Source organism: Hyperolius riggenbachi, chromosome 3 (genome assembly GCF_040937935.1).
Source record: "Hyperolius riggenbachi isolate aHypRig1 chromosome 3, aHypRig1.pri, whole genome shotgun sequence".
Classification (NCBI taxonomy): Eukaryota; Metazoa; Chordata; class Amphibia; order Anura; family Hyperoliidae; genus Hyperolius; species Hyperolius riggenbachi.
Window position 1 is genome coordinate 298,769,945 of NC_090648.1, and position 23,625 is coordinate 298,793,569.

The following is a 23,625-nucleotide window of genomic DNA, read 5'->3' on the forward strand; positions in this document are numbered from 1 at the left end:
CAACAGAAATGTTACAGTGACTAATATATTGTGACTAACAAAATGTACAGCAATGTGCAAGAAAGACAATGGGGAGAACCCTTAATTTGCAAGCTTACAGTCTAAAGCAGGCTTTCTCCAGGGTTCCTAGAGTACTCTGTAGAGGCTCCTTGCCATTTTTCCCCATCGTGGGGGTTGGGGGAAGTTTGATAATGAGCACACTATAACAGGGGGTACTGTAAAAATAAACATTCAATTCAGAATAATAATGTGCACATTAACAAGTACTAGAATAAGGAAACATTATAATAAAGGGCACTGTAATAGGGGGTAGTGACATAAATCACTACACCAGCTTTTAAAGACCATGCCACCTGCAAAATAAATGCAGGGGTTCCTTGAGATCCAAAAATTACTTGCAAGGGTTCCTTGACATACAAAAAGTATCTTCAGGGTTCCTCCAGGGTAAAAAGGTTGAGAAAGGCTGGACTAAAGCATTATGGAAGAAACAAAAGGTGAGGCAATATTTAAGGTGTGTAATCAGAGGTAGTATGTTTTTAGATTATATTCAGCAAGGAGCAGAGCTTGACTAGAGACTGAATGCTAATGGCCTAGACAATATGCTATATGTTTGTCTAGAAAGATGAAGTAACTGATGCAGTATAAATTGATTGTTAGGTGGTACCTATCCCTCTACCGGATGCAGAAATTTGGTCTAACAACAACCACAGTAAGGTGTTGGAAATGCCAAAAAGGCGCTGGTGATGCATTACATATGTGGTGGCACTGTTCAGCAATAAAGGAATTCTGAAAGGATTTGGAACTTTTTGGATAAAAATATATAGAAAAGGAATTTTCGATGCATTTAAAAACTGTGCTTTTTGGATTAACTGAAGGCAGCGAAAATGGAAGTAAATTAATCAAAGAATTTGGAACGCTGGTCGCAAAAAGTTTAATCCTTGAACAATGGAAAAAAATCCAGGAGCACTGTTGTTTCAGGAGTGAATAAACAGAATGTGTTCCTGCTTGTATAACCCAGAGGGAGAATATAATAGAGAGAAAGTTCACAACAGAATGGCAGAGAACAAAGAAATATGGGAGGACATTCTGAATGATTGCAAAAAGAATGGGAGTAATTAGGAGGGTTGGTGGAGAGAGAGGGAGACGGCATAGAGTTTGAGTGATGGTTGTGAGCAAGAGAGGATACAAGGCCTCCAAATTAAGTAGGGGGTTGTCAGTTAAGAGGGAAGAAGGGCTATGGTTGCTTGCTGGTTTATTGTTTCTTAAGCTCAATACTCGCCACCCGACGGGTCCGGCTACATCCCCTTGATGACGAGCAATCACCTACCCCTTGATGAGCGTTAAGTAAACCCCCTTCCTGCTCACGATGTTGTGGTGCATGATGGCGCGTGGTCAACATGGGGGGTGGATTTGCGGGCGGGGTGTTTTGCGCACGGTCGTTGGGGATCTGTTTTGCCGCGGCAGTCGATGTTGGCGTAGTTGTGCACCTATGTCCATACCGCAAGGGTGTGGAGACTGCTGTTTGTCCGAGTTGTCACCAGCTGTGGGATGAATTATCAGGATAGTTGCGTGGTGGGTATGTGCTTTTAGGTATGTGCTTGCGAAGAGCAGGGTGGAGGGATGATCTCTTCTTTCTTTTCTGTCCTACCCTGCACTTTTAAGGAGAGAGGCATGTTTTCTTCCTTCTGTATATTTATAGAGTCTTCCTAGATTTAAGATAGAGGAATAGATATGATAAATAAAGGAACAAACGATGATGCAAATGAAACCCAACAAAAGAGCATAGTGATGAAGCCTCATTTTAAAGATGGGCCTTGTACATGGTTCGCTGAGCTTGAAAAAAAAAAAAGAGAAAAATGAAGTACACAGGGCAAGGTATTAGTCATCAAAGTGAGATGTTATTAGGGCATGCACTAGCATTTTAGTAGCATCAGGAAAAGGAACCTAATGATCTGACTCAGCCTCCTCCTTCTTCAAGTTTAGGAAGTGACAAATAATGTCACTCTATAAAGTATGCAAGGGTATACAAGTGCGCCAATACATTCCTTGCTCCTTTCTTGCTTATTAAGGATGGATAGTCTCTCATGAACTATGAATGTCACATCAAAATGTATTTGTTAAACTCAAAAGGTTTTGTCATTTAAGACTGCAGTATAGGTACAGTTACATAAAATAATGCAGTTTAAAGTATGAAATCTACATTGACCATAAATTATTCTATGTATAGTTGGTAACTAAATTTTACATATATTGTCAAGAAGGTGGATACTTACCCTCCCATGGTACAGAACAACGTCTTCTCCACAGTCAAGTCAGCACCATCCAAAACTGTTCAAGCTCTTTGATTGATAAAAAGGTAGCATTACAGCGACAGCAGCGCTGTTTCGGTCAAAGACCTTTTTCAAGCTGTATCAAGCAATGTTTGATACAACTTGAAAAAGGTCTTTGACCGAAACAGCGCTGCTGTCGCTGTTATGCTTGGTATGCTACCTTTTTATCAATAAAAGAGCTTGAACAGTTTTGGATGGTGCTGACTTGACTGTGGAGAAGTCATTGAGGTGTCGGAGCATGCAGAGGCACTACAAGTAACAGCACATAATTTTCCCACCGTGGGTGCTTGCTACACACTGATCTACTGATGGTACAGAACAACCCGCTGGAATCGTCTGACTTCTTTCTTTCCCCTTCTTTTTGAAGGAAGTGGTGGTCTTGCTTAAAGGGTCAGCCTTTACTCAAAATTTGACAGACCCCCAATGATGTCTTAGTGGATCACGCTTGAAATAAGGACCATCTGCAGCCTGGAGTATGTAGATTATTAAAGGAGTGCCTGAATCTTTTTTGCTATAATTGATGTTTGCTGTAAGGATTTTGCATTGCTAAGCTTTGGTGAAGGTAAACTCTTATTAATTGGCACCTGTCCAGTACAGTGCCTCATTGTCATCACCAACCTTTTTATACCTAGACTCTGCTCTTAACTGCTGAAACCAGTTCCTGCAAATACCGGTACATATCCTTTTGTGTATCAGTATCAGCCAGCTACCAAAGCACTGTTACAATACCCATTAAAACTGGTTCGTTGTTTGATAGTGTGTCTTGTAGTAAATAATGAGTATATTTAACAAATAAATCAAAGAAAATGTCATTGCTGTAGCACTCTTTCATCCTCTTTTTTGATCTTTTTTTTTAAGTTTTTGCATATACCGGTATCGCCATGCTTTTGGCTCACTTTTGACTAAAGTCCTACTTGTGAAATGCAATCTATATTTGTCTTCCAGGACAGTTTTGTTCAGCCTGACATCATTGGTGGTTCTGGTCATTACAACTGACTGGATAAGTTGGGACAAGCTGAATCGCGGATTCCTGCCCAGTGATGAGGTCTCCAGAGCTTTTTTGGCATCATTTATCTTGGTATTTGACCTTCTCATTGTTATGCAGGTAGGTGATCGAAATGAGGTTAGTGTGTCTGTTCCTACAATACCTAAATGGCAGTAATAAACATCTAAGAACAATAACTTTAGACTTGTTTCTACAAAATTCAAGGTGAAAACAGAAGAATTTTTTTAAAGGAAACATTTTTGAATTAAAGTGTCACAATGTGAAATACCCCAAAAAATGAAACCCAGCATACTAGTTTAAAGAGAACCCGAGGTGGGTTTGAAGAATATTATCTGCATACAGAGGCTGGATCTGCCTATACAGCCCAGCCTCTGTTGCTATCCCAAACCCCCCTAAGGTCCCCCTGCACTCTGCAATCCCTCATAAATCACAGCCACGCTGCTGACAAACAGCTTGTCAGAGCTGGCTGTGTTTATCTCTATAGTGTCAGTCTGCTGCTCTCCCCGCCTCCTGCAGAACTCCAGTCCCCACCTGCATCCCTTCCCTCCCTGCTGATTGGAGGGAAGGGACGGGGGCAGGGACTGGAGCTATGCAGGAGGCGGGGGAGCAGCTGAGATTGACACTACAGATGTAAACACAGCCTCACAGCATGGCTGTGATTTATGAGGGATTGCAGAGTGCAGGGGGACCTTAGTGGGGTTTGGGATAGCAACAGAGGCTGGGCTGTATAGGCAGATCCAGCCTCTGTATGCAGATAACATTCTTTAAACACACCTCGGGTTCTCTTTAACAGATCAATACTCTGAGACCTTGTGTATTTCTCTATTAGTGTCATTATGAAATCATAGCTTTAACACATTTCTTGCAATGTGTATCCATTTATGAAGACTAGCATTTGCATTGAGGGATGCAGGTTATGTAGCTTCACTTTGCCTTATGGAGCATGTTTGCTACATGCTTTATGGAGTGTTTTTGCTCATTTATGTTCCTAAAGTTACTTTATCTTAAACAATAAAACTGTATGATCATATATTTACAAATGCATATACAATAGTTTGAAAATGTATTTCCTGATATCCCATGTTACGTCTACATTGAGTGATTTCTGAAAATTTTGTACAATATCAAACAAGCGCAGCACACATAAACATTTAACACCGGTCCTAAATTAATACTTAAAGTGGTTTGAAGGCCAGCATCTCTACTTTGCTCTAAAAGATTCCTCACAGCTTGAAAGCTACTATTCCAGATTTTTTTTTTATTTTTTAGCAGAACATCACTGAAATGGGTAAACAAAGCACTTTGTCCTGCTATGCAGCTTCAAATCCACATCCAAACTGGAGATAACAGTAGTTTTACACACAATGTAACAACATTGGAATGTAAACACACAGTGTATCAAGTTAAAAGGAGCTCTCTGTGAAGCTCTCTGTGCTTCAGACACACAAACCGTTCAGAATAGCTCATTAGAAGATGTTAATATATAATAAAAAGCAGTTGGAATAAAATGCAATGACAGCTTTTAGGGTACGATAAACTACACTTTGGAAACTTGTAATTTGTAATTTGTAAACAGACAATATTACTTATGCACAAAAGCAAATATGATACTGTATGAGTAATAAAAAGTAGGAAAACACATTTTTATTGAATGATATGTCTGAGTTTGAGACCTAGAGAGGAAGCAGAGGAAGAGCAGAGAGGAAGTTCTGAGTTCAGGTCCGCTGTAAGTAATCAGCACAAAGTCTGCATGAAAGACTAGCATGGTTGAAACCATTGCTATCTAAAACTAAATGATTGCCTCTCATTTAAAGACATGTAAATCACCTCCAAGCCTCAGAATATTTTTCTATGGACAGATGGATAAAAAATTGGAACGGTTTGTATATAGTAATGTGTCTTGCTTAAAGCAGGTTTGCCAGGAAGAGTAAGCTGAAATCCCTGAACAGCTGGTGTATAAGAAAGAGAAGACTGGGCTCAAATTCATTTCAAAGACACTTTTAAATTACAAGTTGTGTTTAGATGAAATTATTGCAAAGGTAGTGCAACCAGTTATTATGTGAAGAGAACCGTTAATTATTTCATTTTATTGATGAACCAGTTAAAGAGGAATGAAACCCAGCATTTCTTCTTTGCTCGAAAAGATTATTTACAGCATATAATATACTAACACAATTATTTTTTTTAAAGTAAAACAGCATTCAAAGGGTTAAATCACAGGACTGACTTTTTCTCCTGTAGGGGCAGCCGCATCCGAACTGGTGATAACTTTATCTTGTGTTTACATTCTTCACTTGATACGATTAAGTAAACATTCTCTGACTGTGCAGAAACTTCTGCTAATGAATCCTGTACTCAAACACTGCTCAGAAATTATTACCAGTTATGAATAAAATGCACCAGCAGCTTCCAAAGTAAATAAACTGAACTTTGGGAACTTATAATTTCTAAATGAAAAATAATACCTGTGCACAAAAGCAAATATGATAATTGTATGGGTTATAGAAAGTAGGAAAACACATTTTTGTTGAATATTTTGTCAGAGTTTAAAACCGCTTTAAATAGCTTTGCTCCTTAACCCTGTTTTACTGGGCAGCAGGTAAACTCAGTTCACACTACAATGTATTAATTGCCTTTCCAGTCTCAATTTTGCCGTACACTGTGGTCATTCAGTGTGTCCTTGCTCAGTATTATAATAGGAAGCCTCCCAGTCAGCTGAAAAAAAATGTCACGTGACCACTCTGCAGAAGACTAAATATAAGGTATTTTGCATTTTTTTATAAGATATAGGACATATTTTATTGCATTATATTAGGGTGAGTGGCACAATAGTTAATACACATTGCAAATGAAAAGTACAATGGGGTTAAGAGGCGCCCAACGGTGCATAAAACGGAGTTAAAAATCAAATAAATGGAAAAAAGGAGGTAGCTTACCTCATAAACCGCAATCTCATATAAGGAAATTTATTAGCACAGACAACGAGTTTTGTGGGTCTGAGCCAACTTCGTCAGACCAATTACAGTGGCAGCAGGCGAATTGGCCAGAATAATGAGGCGCTCACTAAAAGCAACTGCCATTTAGGAAATGCTTTTGAAAACAACGAAAACCCTGAGGAGATGGACTAGTTCAAAACCTGTCAGTTCTGTCAGATTTTATCTACTTACTGTTTTCACTGTAGTGATCCTTTAAAGAATAGTGCTACATTAGGTAATCAATGTTCAGTAAGTGTAAAATCATGTCTTATCCATTTTTGTTCTCTTAAATTAATCTAATTCAGGTATTTTAACTTAGCTTGATAAAGGTGTTTTTTTTTAATGGTAATATGTGTAAATATAAATCATGTAATGATTACTTATATTACATTAATATAACTTTGAAAAGTGAACATAGCAGGGATATGTTATATCCTAAAGTTGGTGTACAGTAATTTTGTGAAAGCGATAGAAGTTCTGTCTGTCAGGATAGCAAACTTTTTGCTGGTTTTGATGACACAGATGTATCAGACTGAACATTTCTTACAGGGCTTTTTTTTCTTCACTTCAAAGAGTCATTGGAGTTAGGGACTGTACACACTGCTGCGCTTGCGTTGCGTTTTTAAAAACGCATGCGTTTTTAAAAACGCAAGGTCTTTTGAAAAAGAATGAAAATCGTGATGACTTGTACACACTGGTGCGATGCGTTTTTAAAAAAACGCAAACGCAGTGCCTGCTGCGCTTTTTTAAGCGAAGCGCATGAAAAACGCATTAAAAACGCATGCGCTTGCGTTTTTGCCTGCGTTTTTCAGAAGTCAGTATCCCAGAAGACTCTGCAATCTCCTGATTCCTGTTGAAATGTAAACTAGAAAAAAAACAAAGGATTCTTTAGCCAATCAGCAATTACAAGAAAAACGCAAACGCACAAAAAACGCAGGCAAAAGCGCATGCGTTTTTAAAACTACAGGCACTTTAAAAACGCATGCGCTTGCGTTTTTGCCTGCGTTTTTCAGTGTGTACAGGCCCTAACAGTGACTGAGAAGCTGAAGACTTTGTTACATTAATGTCACAGGGTTAGAGAGATACTGATATATCTGACATGCCCAGTCTGGCCACGCATTGCTAATCACACAGGAAGCAGCAGATCATGAAATTTTTACCAGGAAATCGACCTTTACTAAACAGGGACCCCAGAACTCTGAAAAGAAGATACCTTCTCTGTGCTCCATCTATGCACTGCTTGATGTATGGAAACTAATATAAAAGCTATAAAAGAAAAATAAGCCTGGTACACACTTTCAATTATGAATGGCCAATCACTGACCCATTTTACCACCTCTATGTAGTATGAGGTCAACAGATGTTGAATACTATGAGCAGATTATGTAGTTAGTAAGGGGGTGTCCAGTACAGTATGGCGCTCCTCACCCATGCTACAGAGATTAAAGTGAGTACCAGTCTGTAGGGCCCATTCACACTTGAAATCTGAAACGGTTTGCGCTGGTGATTTTACTGCGATTAGCGCGGTAAAATACCTGTACACTCCCGCAATTCCCGGCAATCGCGATCAGCGCTTGTTTAAGCGCTGTACCGCGCACCGTGATCGCTTGAGAATTGCGACAAAATGCTGCAGGTAACGCGTTTTGCAATACGCCCGCGATTGGCAGTAATCGTGGCATTGAGATCACTGCCATAGGGTTATAATAGCGCTAGCGCTTTCAAAAGACCTTACACTGTCGGCCTTGTTAAAAACACTAGCTCACAGACCATATTCCCCACATCCCTGCATTTCCTGCAATAAAAGGAAGGGTATTCTATACAGTAGGGTCACCTTGATTAATCTTTTGAAAGAGCCTGTGTATTTGGAGGCTAAAGCCTGGCCAAGTTGAAGTTTGTGTCCAGCAAAGACTGAAGTAGACAAGATTAGACAAGACACAGAACATTTTATATTGAGCTTTTCTCCTGGCAGACTCAAAGGACCAGAGCTGCAGCCACTAGGACAGTGATGGCTAACCTTGGCACTCCAGCTCTGGTGGAACTAAAAGTCCCATGCGGCATTGCAATACTCTGACAGCTCTAAGCAAAACTCTGGGAGGCAGAGGCATGATGGGATTTGTAGTTTTGTCACAACTGGAGTGCCATCACTGCACTAGGGTGTGCTCAGTAGGTAATAAAAGTGAGTCTTACCCAATGTCTTCTTACTGAATAGGTGCTGGCTTACTGAACAGTAAGAGCCAAGATTTGATCCCTTGTCTCCTGTGTCAGAGGTGAGCCCTTAACCAGTACAATATCCAAGTATGGCAAAGCTCAGTCATACAGTGATAATATTGCCTGCGACAACAGCAAATAGGCACATATTACCAGTAATGGTCAAATATAAACAAAAAACAGACATTAATCATGGCAGGCAGATAGCAATACCATGCACCAATTATATCCTCCACCAGTGTCTCTACATAACCCCCAATGGGTACATTATATTCTCCATATCTCAACATGTCCCCAGTTTCCTAACTTGTACCCTGTTTCGGCGATTTTATCCAACTAATGTATGCGCACTTCTAAAACGCATTGTATCGTGTTTTTGCATTTGCATATCTTGCAAATATATCTGAATGAGATTGCATGTTGTGCCATTTCCCAGTAAACAGTAAAAGTAAGCAGATTTATAGTATTTCATGAGACCTTTTACAATTGCAGGAATCTGATTACATTTTCTTTCCATCTTTAGTGAATTAGAGCCAAAGCAATTTAAAATTTTACATGTGGGGAGAAGAATAAATTAAAATAAATTAGGAAGTTTTATTTACAACAATGTTTGTTTTATGGAAAAATACAGCTTATCTAGATGACCACAGCAATAGAAGATTTGCCTAATTAATAATCACTTTGTCAGCAGTATTTAAGCTCTCGTTTCACGTGTTTTAGAGGAATGAGTGCAAATATTATTAGCTTCTTAATTTGAACTTTTGACATACATAATTAATAAAACTGCTGGTGAGCTCGCTATTCATTAGGGCCAGTAGATTGCACAGAGGTAAGTTTAATGAATCTGCTTTTTCATGAATAATTATTTGAACCTACCTCCTCCTTTGAAGATGCTGTAATTATGCTGCAGAGTGGTGTGTTCACTTAGCCACTCTCACCAGGTTGTATTGGAGATGAGATAATAAGCCGTGATTATATGATCACGGTGTATAATAACCTATGTAGCTCCTTTCCATGGTCTCATCTCATGTGAAGCACCTCTGTATTATCACACTGTAAAGGATCGTGACAGGCTGAAGACACAGCTCTAAAGCTGAACTGTGGGAAAATAGGGAATAATAATCTATTCTGTCCAGTTATTTATGAAAGAAATAAGTTAAGTACACCTGTAACGTAAATAAAGAAAAGGTTACAAACTAACGTCAGTCGGGGGAAGCCTCTGGATGCTCCTCCACAACCTGTCTGTTGCCTTCCAGGTCTTGATCTTTGCAGCTGCACATCCTTCCATGTACGATTGTGGCCGCACTGCGCAGGCGCCAGCATGTTTGCGTCTGTACAGTAGCATGGAGCTGTTCGTGTACAGCGAGAAAAGCTATGCACGATCGTCTCAGTACTACTGCGCAGACACGGCCATACTTAGCACCTGCACAATTCAGCTGCATTTGTATACGGAGGGGAGCATGGCCGCGAGCAATCTTACAGGGGTAGATCTTTGAAAACCAGCACAAGGTAATTTGGATCAGAACTGAGTATAAAACAGTGCAAAACGAGAGTAAGGGCTCAGAATGACCAATCAAATTCTTGGTCTAGGCATCTGCTCTGCTTTAGGAACATTTTGCTTTCCATTGATTTTGGTACATCTGCTCAATACACTAGGGGGGGGTCTGTGCAGGCACCGTGAGCCAGTCAGGCTATACTGTGTAGAACAGTGTCATCAGGCAAACCGTGCTATCTTGATTAATAATGTAGGGGAGGGCAGAATAATAACCCAATAAAGTCTGTGGCTATTACTCACTGTCCAGCGCTCAGGTTAATGGAGGAACTGTGCCTGGGCCATTCTGCTCAGCTGGAGAGAGGAAAAGGGATAAACCATTGGTTGTCTGTGTTATGTGAGCTGAGCTTTCTAAAGCAGAGGATATACACAGTTTCTTCTTTATGTTGAGTGATTTGTCTGGAATTTACGTTGAAGTTGTAATGTTCTCTGGCCAGGAGTGTTAAAATAACACCAGAATTTGATGTGGAGTATATAGAAACCCTGATATAAAGTACAATTTATTTTTACTGACCTCCCTTCAAAACGGCATATAATGTACTGAAGTACAGTGAAAGGAAGACATACTCAGAGTGAGCAGCCTGTGGATAATGTAATTCATGTGCAGATCACTGCAGTCTTCTCTGTACTCATTTTCTTTTAGAAGTCACAATGTCATTGTACAGACTCCTTTCTGTCCTCCCCTGTGAGTCTATATTAATGCCAAAGCTTGACGGTTCAGAGCCTTGTTATTGACAGATGAAGAGAGCTGTGAAAACTGTTAAAATGATCTTACATCTCTGACCATAAATGTTAACTCATCCACTAAACATGTATAAAATATCTTGCTTTTTTTTTAAAAAAATTCTCATGAATAGCATTATTATTATTTATTATTATTATTTATGCATTTATCACTAAGGGATCAATCACACAGGCATCATGTTAAAGGCAGTGAAAATGGGCCAGTGTATTCTTGATAATTCAGGACTAATATCCAAGACGTGTGTTTGATTACATCGTGCTGCTGCCAAAAACATGTTCATTTTCATGCGCATGTGTGTGTTGAAAAACACCTTAAGGCCTCTTGCACACTGCATGCATTTCAGATTCCGATTCCGCTTTTTAATCTGTTTTTACATCCGATTCCGATTCAGATTTTTAATCTTAACTGCATGCTGCGTTTTTTGATCCGTTTTTCTGTTGAATGTATTCAAGGAAAATCGGAAACGGAATCGGAAACTGAAACGGAATCGGAATCGGAAAACGGATTTGCAGTGTGCAGGGAGCCTAACACAGTTTAAATGTAGCTTTAAAGAATTTTTTTTCCCCATTTTCCTAGCATTTGCTGTAGCCTGTCAAACACTGAGATTGTCAAACATTACAGGAACACCAACTAAAAAAAATATTCTCCTTTTCTGTGTGGATGACTGCCAAATGCATGAAAAAGCTGCTAACTGCTTCAGAAGTCATTTTTACGCATTAAGTAGGCATTTTCCAAATGCTTAGCAGGCATTCCTAAACCAGATATAAAACCACTGATGGTTTAAAAAATAAACATGCAGCAAAGCCAGAGTTGCCTCTGAATGCCAGTGTAATTGTTCCAAGTTTAATATAAGTGACTTTCACATCTAGGCAATTACCTGGCTGCATAGAAACTCCCTCTGTCAAGGTCAGGTGAACTAAACTTTAGGAAATGCACAGGTGTTTATGATAAAACCCTCACAGGATTTGTTTTCATAAACTCAGCTTTACTTCCTTCTAATCTAAGGGTGAAACTTCCTCCTCCAAACTCCCTCTATACATACCTAAATGATCCTCAGCTTTGAGGGTGTCAGTAATCCCACCCTTCAAAATAGTGGTTTGGATCCTCCTAGCCACTTCCATCCTAAGCCCCTACATGATCACTCATTGTCAAGTCCCACCATATGCTTGTCAAAATGGTAAGAAGGAACTAGTATTCATGAATCGCTCTCCACCTCCACGTGGTCTGAAAAGGGCAGGAGGGTTATTCACGAGTTATGAACGCTGTGAACTCTGTGGAGCCCCAGTTTTATTTCTGCCTTATGTCATTCAATTAAGATCCTTTTTCTTACTTTAATGTTTTTGGGAAATGTTCAGGGGTTACTAATTTTTCTTGAAGAGTGTAAATATCTGATTGCTTTTTATTAAAATGGTGAACATGCCCCCCCCCCCCCCCGCATTCTGTTGAACCCCCACTAGTTTTTGGAATGGGACATGAAAGTGAGAAGTCCATCAACATTGAAAGAAGGGGTCATTTGCAAGGAGGTAGAGTTTATGCTTCCGACCATGCATGGCACCCCCAAAGTATGTGATATATAAATGGTGGCTGCACACTCGCTGTGCTTGCTTCTTGGTGACCTAGACTGTATGCCTGGATAAGGACACGGAGGATGGAAAATTAAGTGTTTTGTTTTCCATAATAAATATGTACGGAGACATCAAATATTAACCACTTCACCACTGAGGGGTTTTACCCCCTGACCACCAGAGCAATTTTCACCTTTCAGCGCTCCGTCCATTCATTCGTCTATAACTTTATTATTACTTATCGCAATGAAATGAACTATATCTTGTTTTTTCCGCCACCAATTAGGCTTTCTTTAGGTGGGACATTATGCCAAGAATTATTTTATTCTAAATGTGTTTTAATGGGGAAAATAGGAAAAAATGTGGGAAAAAATTATTATTTTCAGTTTTCGGCCATTATAGTTTTTAAATAATGCATGCTACTGTAATTAAAACCCATGAAATTTATTTGCCCATTATTCCCGATTATAAAACTGTTTAAATTATGTCCCTATCACAATGTTTGGCCCCAATATTTTATTTGGAAATAAAGGTGCATTTTTTTCAGTTTTGCGTCCATCCCTAATTACAAGCCCGTAGTTTATAAAGTAACAGTGTTATACCCTCTTGACATAAATATTTAAAAAGTTCAGTCCCTAAGGTAACTATTTTTTTTTTTATTGTGTATATATATATTTTTTTTAAAAATTACAAAAAAAAAATTGGGGAGTGTGGAAGGTAATGAGTTAATTTATTATGTAAAACAATTTATTTGTATGTGTAAAATGCATTAGGGTGTAGTTTACTATTTGGACACAAGATGGCCACAGTGAGTATGTTTACATGCCACCTGTAAGCGATCGGAAGGACGCTTACAGGAAGCAGTAGGAGGCTGGGAGAATCACAATGATCGCGCTGTTTCTGAAAGAAGCAGCAGATCATTGCGGGGGCTTCGATCAACGAACGGGAATGGATTTTCCCGTTCATTGATCTCCGGGCAAGCGGGCGGCGGCGTGCACGAGCGGCGGGTGCGCGCGCACGAGCGGCGGTAGCGCAGACAGCGGCGGGAGCGCGGAAGGTACGGATTTCTCCGTCCCTGGTTTTTTAGGAGGGAAAAAAGGGACGTAGAAATTCGTACCGCCGGGGGTAAAGTGGTTAAACATTATCTTACTCTAGGAAATCCAGGGTATCCTAGGTCACATAATTTGCTATAAATGGTACTTTTATGGTAAATGATGACATTACATGGGGATTTTAGAATCCCATTTGGGCTCTAGAATTACCTGGAAAACCTTTAGTGAGCAAGATTTTAATAGGATCAGCGCAGCTCCTCCTGCTGAGCATACACCTTTACAGATGAAGGATCTTGACGGTTTTGACTTTTGATTACAACACTGTATCATTTGATTGAAGTACTATATATGTTGCTGGACACTATATTGTGTTGAATAATGGGCGGGTTGGAATACACTGTCACTTTGAATTTTATAATGTTCACCAGTTGACTTAGTAAGATACCTTATTGTAGTTCAAAGCAAACAAAAAAACATACCGACCTCCTCAGCAATATTAATGATAATATTGTGTTCAGGGCATGTGAAATTAAATCAAACGGTGATATATGGCTGACCTTAGATTTCAAGCAAATAAATCGAAGTTGAGTAGAATATGAACTTATACCTAGAAGACTTTAAGCTTTTCGATTGTTGCTGATTTGTCTATCCTTTGTGAAGACAATCAGTCTTTTGACTTAAAGTGTTCAGAGTTGTCATAGTGTCTCATCTGGGAAATATTGTGAGCATGTTGTCACTTCCTCCCCACCTGACTCTTGAAAACACTGCGACTGATTTATCAATATTAATGCAAGGAAACCAGGGAGCAGAAGGGCAGCAACTGTGTTAGTAAAGTTGATTTATTCATAGCAGTCCATAGTATGGCAATAGAGGGGAATCTATCTCAAGTGGTCAATAAGAAATTTCATTTCATCTACCAGTTAGGTTCTGAAAGGTTGCTTCACTTTTACCCAGACTTCTATGCACTGGTCTTGATGAATAAGACCCAGTATTTCCAAAGCATTTACTGCTACACGGTATTATAACTATGCATTTTAACCTTCAGTGCTGCACTATCGGGGCTGAACAGTAATTGCTTTAGCACTGCACATAAACTACTAAAGCAGCGCTCTCAGTTCTCTGAGCACAGTTGGCCACCTCTGCATGGCTAGTAATCAAATAGTGTTATGGATTATTATATTTCTTTAGAACAGGATCTGCAAATGTCTGATACATTTTCATGCCTTATTTGTAGAAATAGTAGGAATTATTTGGACACCACTGAGGATGTTGGCAGATTTCACTGTAAACGCTTGAGCTAAGTTTAGAATCAGACAAGTAATGGCTTAGAGGCAAGGATGGAGTGCACGTTGGGTTAAATACCGCACACTGAGAAAAGTATCACTTGGGAGCTTTCCAGGCTGAGCAGCAGAGAGGATTTGGAAGGCTGAATATTACATTTGCATGTCTTCTCAGCTGTCTCATAGCTCCAGAGGGGCAGACTGATTTTTACTGTCATGCCACACTGTTCTTCCATTTATGCCGGCCAGTTTCTTAAATGCTGTTCGGGGGAAGCAATTTTCCCTAATCAGCAGTAACCAGTTGAACAGATATGCTTGTCTAATTAGAAATATTTTGGTAGCATATTCCACAATATATGTAACCGAATACAAAGCGTAATAAGCTCATCAATTAAAAAGACAATTGCTGATGCTGCATGCCATACATCTGTAGACTCTCCTCTTGTTTATTGGTGTTCTGTACCTGTATGTATATTCATTACTTATCTTGTTTTTGTTTAATGGTCCAGCATTATTTCCCATGGAACATTCTCAGTAAAACAAAGTTGACTATGAAATGTTGGATGTGCTGGGAATACAAATGTCTATATTACTGAAAATAGTTTGAGCATGATTGCGTATGATTACATGAATAGTTATTTTCTGCACCATTTTACTGTATTCTCTTATGTTATTCTGGTTATAGGCTGATATAATTCCATGGTAGGAAAGGAAGTAAGGAGAGAAACTCCCACGTGCACTGATAGATTGCTTCTTGTACCAGTGCATTGGGAGCATGCCTAGTTCCAGGTTATCCTGAGTATGTCCACTTACACCATATTTTTGTTTTACATACTTAGTCTTTGTTATGATTTATAGAGAACATAGTGCAATCTTATCACTTACTGTCCCATAAAGCTGTACACAGTCTACTGTCCCTGTCATGGCCAGGGTCTAATTTGTGAGAAAGACAAGTCCTTAACAAGTGTGTGCATTTTGGGTTGAGGGAAGACTCCATGCAGACAGTGAGCTTGATGGTAATTATTGGATGTAGGGCTCTAGAACTAGCAATCATTGCGCTGCCCAGTTAAATATAGTGTGTACACACACACACACACACACACACACACACACACACACACACACACACACACCTATATACATACATTTACTTTACAGCCTGGGCCCAATTTCGTGCTTCATGTGGGTTGAAACATCTCAGGTTACTCAAGGTCAGCATTAGCTCTGTCCACCTGAAATTACCTAGGTCAATACAATGTGCATATCCTTTTCCCAGAAAATTAACAAAGAACAAATAGGAAAATAGAAAAGGTAGCATAGAGAGCTAGCAATAGTAATTCAATAAATCTAATTAGAACTCTGGATTTCTTCTTCTCACAATACATTACTGAATTAAAGCTAAAATCCTTGTTTATGAAGAGAGGAGCGTGGCCATGTAAAATGAGATATTGGACGAGTGTGTTTATGCATAACCTCCCTTGTGATTTCCTAACAGTAAAATGCTTTTAAAGCTGGAGCATCTGCCTGGCTGAAATAACGTGATCCAGTCCAGTCACCAGAAAATCCAGGCTTTTACATAAGAAAAACACCAAAAAATAATAGTCCGTACTTAATTATGTAGGAAGGGAAATGTTATTGTAAAAATGATACCTCTTGCCGGCTAACTGAAAAACCTTTCACAATGCAAACTTTCAGAGAACTAGACTCCTTCAGGAATGTTTTCAAATGTAAGCTTAAGTAACATCTTTGCAACTATACAGAGCCTTAAAGAGAATCCGAGGTGGGTTCTAAGAATCTAATTAGCACACAGAGGCTGGGTCTGCATATAATGCCCAGCCTCTGTTGCTATACTGTTTCCCCCAGTCTCCCCACTGCACTTTGCTATGCCCCCAGGGGGGAGACTGGGGGAAACTGTATAGCAACTGGGTATTATATGCAGACCCAGCCTCTGTGTTGCTAATTGTTTTCTTAGAACCCACCTCGGGTTCTTTTTAAAACCAGTAATAACCCAAAAATTGAACCAGCTTACAAAAGTGGTGCTGTAGTGAACATGGATACATCCGACTATACTCTAAAACTACACAAACATAGTTACATAGTTACATAGTTATTTTGGTTGAAAAAAGACATACGTCCATCGAGTTCAACCAGTATAAAGTACAACACCAGCCTGCTCCCTCACATATCCCTGTTGATCCAGAGGAAGGCGAAAAACCCCTTACAAGGCATGGTCCAATTAGCCCCCAAAGGGAAAAATTCCTTCCCGACTCCAGATGGCAATCAGATAAAATCCCTGGATCAACATCATTAGGCATTACCTAGTAATTGTAGCCATGGATGTCTTTCAACGCGAGGAAAGCATCTAAGCCCCCTTTAAATGCAGGTATAGTGTTTGCCATAAAGACTTCCTGTGGCAATGCATTCCACATCTTAATCACTCTTACTGTAAAGAACCCTTTCCTAAATAAATGGCTAAAACGTTTTTCCTCCATGCGCAGATCATGTCCTCTAGTCCTTTGAGAAGGCCTAGGGACAAAAAGCTCATCCGCCAACTCTACAATAACACGTATTGCTAACAACTGTATGTAGAACCCTCATTGAAGTATGAGGAAGACAAAAAGGGAGCCTGAGAGCCCAATATTGTGTAATAAGAAGTAAAACCGTGATATTGAAAATCAGTAGAGTATATATAGTTATACGCACAAGTGTGAGTTACTGCGAAGGCAACCACTGCATAGTCAGGTGGGGGAGCATTAGAACCTGACCACACTTAGGTTAAGAAATCGCTCTCTGTATATAGGAAGCAAGGGGTAGAACCTCTCCACCAAGGGTGGACTTGACAGTGTAAAGGAGGTTGGAACAGAGGCACTAGAAATCAGGATAAAATAGTTACCTCCTTTTTTTTAAATGTTTTTTATCGGTGGACTTACCTCCCCAAAAAGTGAACACCGAATTGGTTGATATAACTCAACAATGAAATTTATTTGTACACTGCACAATGCCTCCTTTTTTAAATAGTTTTTAATTATTTTATCCTGATTTGGTGCCTTCGTTCCAACCTTCATTACCTCGGTGTAGTATAGTAAGGAACTAAAGTAAATTGGACCATTTTCAAAATCTTCCCACATGCTTAAATAATACTAAAACTGCCACCTCCTTTATGTTACCTAAAATGCACAAGGAAGGTGTAATGGATAGCGGAGACACTTCCGCAACAGCAAGCGGCATGGCGGCTATCTCCGCGTCGCAGCCGGCGGTCTCCACCGCATGGTTACATGCTGGTGCTTTGCCTGGTCCGTCTATTGCTCATAGACTAAGGGCTATGCGCACGCGCGCCAGGCGACAGGACCTTTATGCAACTAGAAGGGGAGTCAGCTGATCAGGCGATCAGCTGACTCCAGCTATGCTCCGGATTGGCTGAGTGACTGGGGCGGCGCTGTGGAGTGCTTGCAGTTTATATAGGACAGGTCATTCAGTTGTTCCGCGTCTGCTGTTGCAAATGCTACGTGTTAGCACTCAGACCTAGTCAGATCCCAAAGTGTGCTAGAACCAGCAGGAGCTGGGGATCCACACTTAGCCAGATTCTGTTGATAGCTTAAAGTACTAATTGAATTGTATTATTTGTTCTGACCTTCTGCTAGACTACTCTTCTGTTTACTGATCCTGTACCTTTGCCTATCTGATATAGTTGCCGACTCTGCCTGAAACACTACTCTGATCTAGCTTTCTGTCTCTGTACCGTATCTGTCCGCTCGTTGACGAATCTGCTTGTCTGACTCTCCTGTCCTCACCAGTGAGCCTAGTCACTGGTGAGGGCTCCTCTGCTAGCATCACCTGCTTCACAGGTGAATACTAGCTGCAGAACTATCAGAATCATCTGCCCCTCAGGTGGTCAGTAGCTGCAGTACAGCCTGAATCACCTGCTCCTCAGGAGATTACTAGCTGCAGTACTATCTGAATCACCTGCTCCTCAGGTGGTCAGTAGCTGCAGTACAGTCTGAATCACCTGCTCCTCAGGTGGTCAGTTGCTGCAGTACAGTCTTTATCACCTGCTCCTCAGGTGAATAGTCACTACAGTACTATCCTCTCTACCTGCCCCTCAGGTGATAGTGGCTACACTACAGTCTGAATCACCCGCTCCTCGGGTGATCAGTACACTTGTTTAAACATAGTTCTACCCGCTCCTCGGGTGAACTATCTCACTGTTGTCTGTATCTCCAGGTTGCTGGAGTTTGTATTCCTGTCTGTGTTATATAGAGATATTCCTATCTCCCAGCTCCTCTGGGAGAGCGAGTATCTCTATCATTACTGTTGCACCAAACACCTACCCTTAGGGCTGGAACCCACAGGAGCGCTTTTGGCAGCGTTTTGGCAGCACTGCGATACGCTAGCAGTTTGCCAAAACGCTGGGCTAATGTTAATGGATGGGGCAACTTCCACAGGAGCGTTTGCGTTTCCCAGAAACGCAAACGCAGGACCTGCAGCATTTTGGGAGCGTTAGCGCTTCAATGTAAAGTATTGAAACGCTAGCAGAAACGCTCAGCAAAACCTAAACTGAGCGGTTTTGCTAGCGTTTTGCGGTTTAGTACACTGTAACAAAATTAAAAATAATTCACAGGACCAATCAGGATAAAAACGCAAAACGCAAAACGCTACGCACCCGCTGGGCAAAAAAATACAATGTTGCAAAACACAACCAAAAACGCGCATGAATCCGCTTGCAAACCGCTCAGACAAAACGCTAGCGGTTGCGTTTTGCGTTTGCTGATTTCAGTGGGTTCCAGGCCTTACATTGGTTGTCCTGTTTCTGGCTATACCAGTATTATTGGTGATCCTGCATATCACACATAATCAGGTATAGCATCTGTATTATTGGTGATACTGCAGATCACCAATAATCAGAGAAATCTGTTCTCGCTGACACCAATCGTTACAGAAGGAAATCAAGGACAACCTTTCATATCTGGCAGGGTTGGGAACATCCTGAGGCATGGTGAGAGTCATTGACAGCTACAATCAGGATACCACTGACCACCTAAACAAACTGTGTACAGTTTATTTACAATACAAGAAGTTGTACCGGCTGAGGTCATAAGCAGTGCACTTATCTCAAATGAGATACTTCCTTTGAAGCTGTTAATGGGTTAACTTGTTACTTTTTCTCTTCGGGCGGACATATTTCTACAGACAATAAGCAGTGAATGGGAAGTAGGATGTTTTCAATTGTAAATAAATGTATTTATAGACAAAATGGAAGAAAATACCCCTCGACCTGTAATATTTAACCATGGGTCTACTTCCAGTTTTGAGAAGACTTACAACTAATCTGGATAGCATAAAATAAAGAATTTACCAGATTCCACAAAAACTCTTGTGTACGCCTATCAAATAAAGCTAAGTTAAATCTTAATTTTAACATGCCAGTTTCTTACAAACCACAATTTAGATGCAGAATAGTACTAAACCTGCCTATAGCAAAAAGCCAGCCAACAGCAAACTTCCATCCCGTAATGACCTCTAATTGGATTATAGCTGGCCGTTTCAGTACAACCGCACGTTTGTAAACATGTTTGCCGTGAAGCGTACCATCACTTTTGGCACACAGACTTCTGGTCAGAGGTCATGCTGGGCATTATGGGATGGAAGGTTTAGACTAGTGAATCCACGCTACGGCAGATTCCATCCCTACAAGTCACCTACATTCTATAGCTAAGTGCACCAAGGGAAATTTGTAAGGGTGCACACTTCCAATTATGATTTGCCAATTGTACCACTTCCATGTAGTATGAGAGCTTACTAACACAATTTGTTTATAGTATTCAAAATCTGTTGGCCTTCACACTAAATAAAATTGTCCAAGCATTGGTCATTCGAAATTGGATGTGTGTATGTACCCTAAGGTTTAGCATTATGCTTTTATATTGGTTTTTTTTTTTGGGGGGGGGGGGGTGTTATTTACCACTTCTCACTTGCAGACCTACTGTATGACAAATAAGTAGTCGATGAGATGCAAATTGTTGCAAGTTCATACAGGATTATTCAAACTCTGATTGCAAATGTATGCAACTTGAAAGTGGACCAATCAAATTTCACCTCCACAGGATTTTAATAGTCCAATTTAAAGCCTCACACATTTGTGTTTAGAATTTGCATAATCTTGCATTAGCTCAGAATGATTTGCATCTCATTGACCATTCCTTCAAATGAGTATCAGAAGTGCATTATCAAAACCCGTACAGCTAACAGAATGTCTGAGAGTTGCATGTATGTCTTTTTACTGTATATCTTGTTTATAAAATAAACAATCATCACAGCTTTAAAATCAGTTAGTCACAGGGACAGGCTCATGTTGGAACAGCAAATGTATGAAGTGAAAGTACTAATACTTAAGGCAAATTTCAAAATGTAGTGAACAAGAGCAATTTCATGAACATTTTCAACATACTGACAAGGGATAGCTTGGGGTGTTGGCTTTGTGTACTTTATTTAATACAAGTAGCTTGAACACATTGCTTCCAGCCTGGTGGACTCCTGACAATTCATTGCTAAATAGTAGTCCGTATATCTGTCATCAAGCTATTTACATTTTGCTTACATACAATGTCTTTGATTAAGCGGTGGATGGATGGATGGATGCAAAGGAATAGTATGTCCCTGAAACCTTGCATTATCAAACTTTTACTAGCCATTGCAAGATCATTTTTACAACATTTTGTTTTTTTTCCCTACTTTCATAATACTCTGGATAATGTACAGAAACGCTTTCTTTTGCTGTTTCACACTTAAGCCTCATACACACACACAAGTACTGTCACCCAGCAGAGATTGATTCCTTGGGTTTTATGTTGAACAGTTAATAGTCTGCAGGCTAGTAATGCATCAGTTGCTATGGAGGGGGCGGAGGAACTACGTGCAAAGGCATGATCTAGTAGCTGCACACAGGCGGAGTGAGTAAGGGGGACAATGCAATCGAGAGCCTCTCAGGTGTCAGGATTCGATAAAGACCCTGCATGTTTAGAAAAAAATAGTACATGTTGAAGATCCTCCCTATTGATTAACAAACCTTTATAACCAAAGTAATACACTTAAATACTGCTGTACACATGCTACACTTTCGCCAGAGAAGCCTGGACTGGCTGCTTCGACCAAGAACCATCTAGCATATGCACAAGACTTTAGTTCAGTCTCTTGTTTTCATGTGTATAAAAAGTACATTCTGATTTGGGTTTTTGTACATTTTGCAGTACAGTAATTATATGCCAATGACCTGATGGCTGGATTCAGTATGTCCTTTTTGCCATCAGAGTAGCAGTGTTTTCTTTAACATAGAGCAGATCTCCTAAACCAGCCACCTCCTTACTCCTATTCTGAAAGTGCTGTGTACCTTTTATTGAGTAAATTTCACTGTTCTCATTTAACCCTCTTATGAAGAGAGAAGGATGGAAAGGGGCATTTTTATACACTGTGCATTCACCGATAGATAAGACTGCTCACCTGTAGTGCTCCAATTTGTGCTAACAAAGAATCAAACTCTCAGAAGAGGAAGGAGATGGGTGGTGTCAGACACAGAACAGGGAGAGACTGTGCACAAAGGGTGAGACTGGCTACTGCCTTCTTGTGGTAATGGAATTGGGGGTGGAGTTTAGACAGCTGTCTCGCCAGTCAAATTTCTTTGTCCTGCAGGAAATGTAAATGGGGAGCCAGTAACAAGGTATTTTAAAAATATTTATTGCAAAAAGTACAGACATGCAGTACACAAGACATTGTGCACTGCTAATCAAAGCAAACTTACAAGCATATGTATTAAACAAAATGGCGGTTACTCTAGGTCTAATACTGTATTTTTTTTGTGTGGTGCTTAGACTTTGTCAGTCATTCGAGCTGTGCATGTTAGCAGCATTTTCTTTTTACACTATTCATCACCAATAACATCCGAATGATTCCATAAAATCTGCACGATTAAGCAGCCAGACTCTAGTTATTGGGTATTAAAACACTGGGAACTGTATCTTTTATAGTTGGAAACAAATGTGTACAAATTACAATGTTGTATTCTCTCTAAATACCTTTATACCTCATTAAAGTCCCATTTAGTGACCTTTCAATTGTATCTATTATTTAATAGGGGTGTTTAGTATATCATAGCATAGTAGTATTATTATTATTATTTAGTATTTTTATAGGGCTGACATCATCTTCAGTGCTGTACAGAGTATATATTGTCGTGTCACTTAACTGTCCCTTGGAGGGGCTCACAATCACAATAGTACCAGAAGTGCGTCCATTATATGTTGACTGTATTCTGAAATCTTGTTTTAGGACTGGGAATTCCCGCACTTCATGGGTGATGTTGATGTCAATCTTCCTGGTTTACCTACATCACACATGCAATTCAAACTACCAAAATTCCAAAGGATATTTAAGGATGAATATCACATACATATAACAGGTATGCCTAAACACTTTATATACAACTGATAAATTAAACAGTACAGTAATATTCATTGTGTGGGACGTTGTTATTTTTTTGTACTTGACAACATCCTTTCTTTAGGACATCCATTAGGAAGAGACATCATGCCTGGTTACACCTAGGTTGCTAAGATAAGTTAAATTTGAGGTTAGCATTTCAACTGGGATAAAAGAGTAATGGTGTGGAAATAGGAAACTGTCCGTGTCAAAAAAGGGTGACCATCCATGGCCTAATTCTTTCACATGATTTAAGTGTTTAACACAACAATTAGACCACGTAAGATTGAATTAAGCAGCAACAAGCAACTTTGACTGTTGGAATTGATTGTCTTCATATACAGGCTACCTAGCAAGTATACACTAATTCTTTTTTTGGGATAAAGGACATGAGGGACTTACTCTGTATATGCTGCATTTACTAATAACTATTTTATGGAGAG

At 39.8% G+C, this 23,625-nt stretch overlaps 1 protein-coding gene across 3 annotated transcripts in view; it reads left to right on the plus strand.

The window, feature by feature from the left end:
* The window catches only part of TMEM117 (transmembrane protein 117), a 268,344-nt gene that overhangs the window by 238,504 nt on the left and 6,215 nt on the right, over positions 1 to 23,625 (plus strand). For all 3 annotated transcript variants that reach the window (XM_068276571.1, XM_068276572.1, XM_068276573.1), the window contains 2 exons: positions 3,276 to 3,435; positions 23,033 to 23,162. In XM_068276571.1, coding sequence (XP_068132672.1) covers positions 3,276 to 3,435; positions 23,033 to 23,162 — 290 coding nt within the window. The remainder of the gene's footprint in view (positions 1 to 3,275; positions 3,436 to 23,032; positions 23,163 to 23,625) is intronic.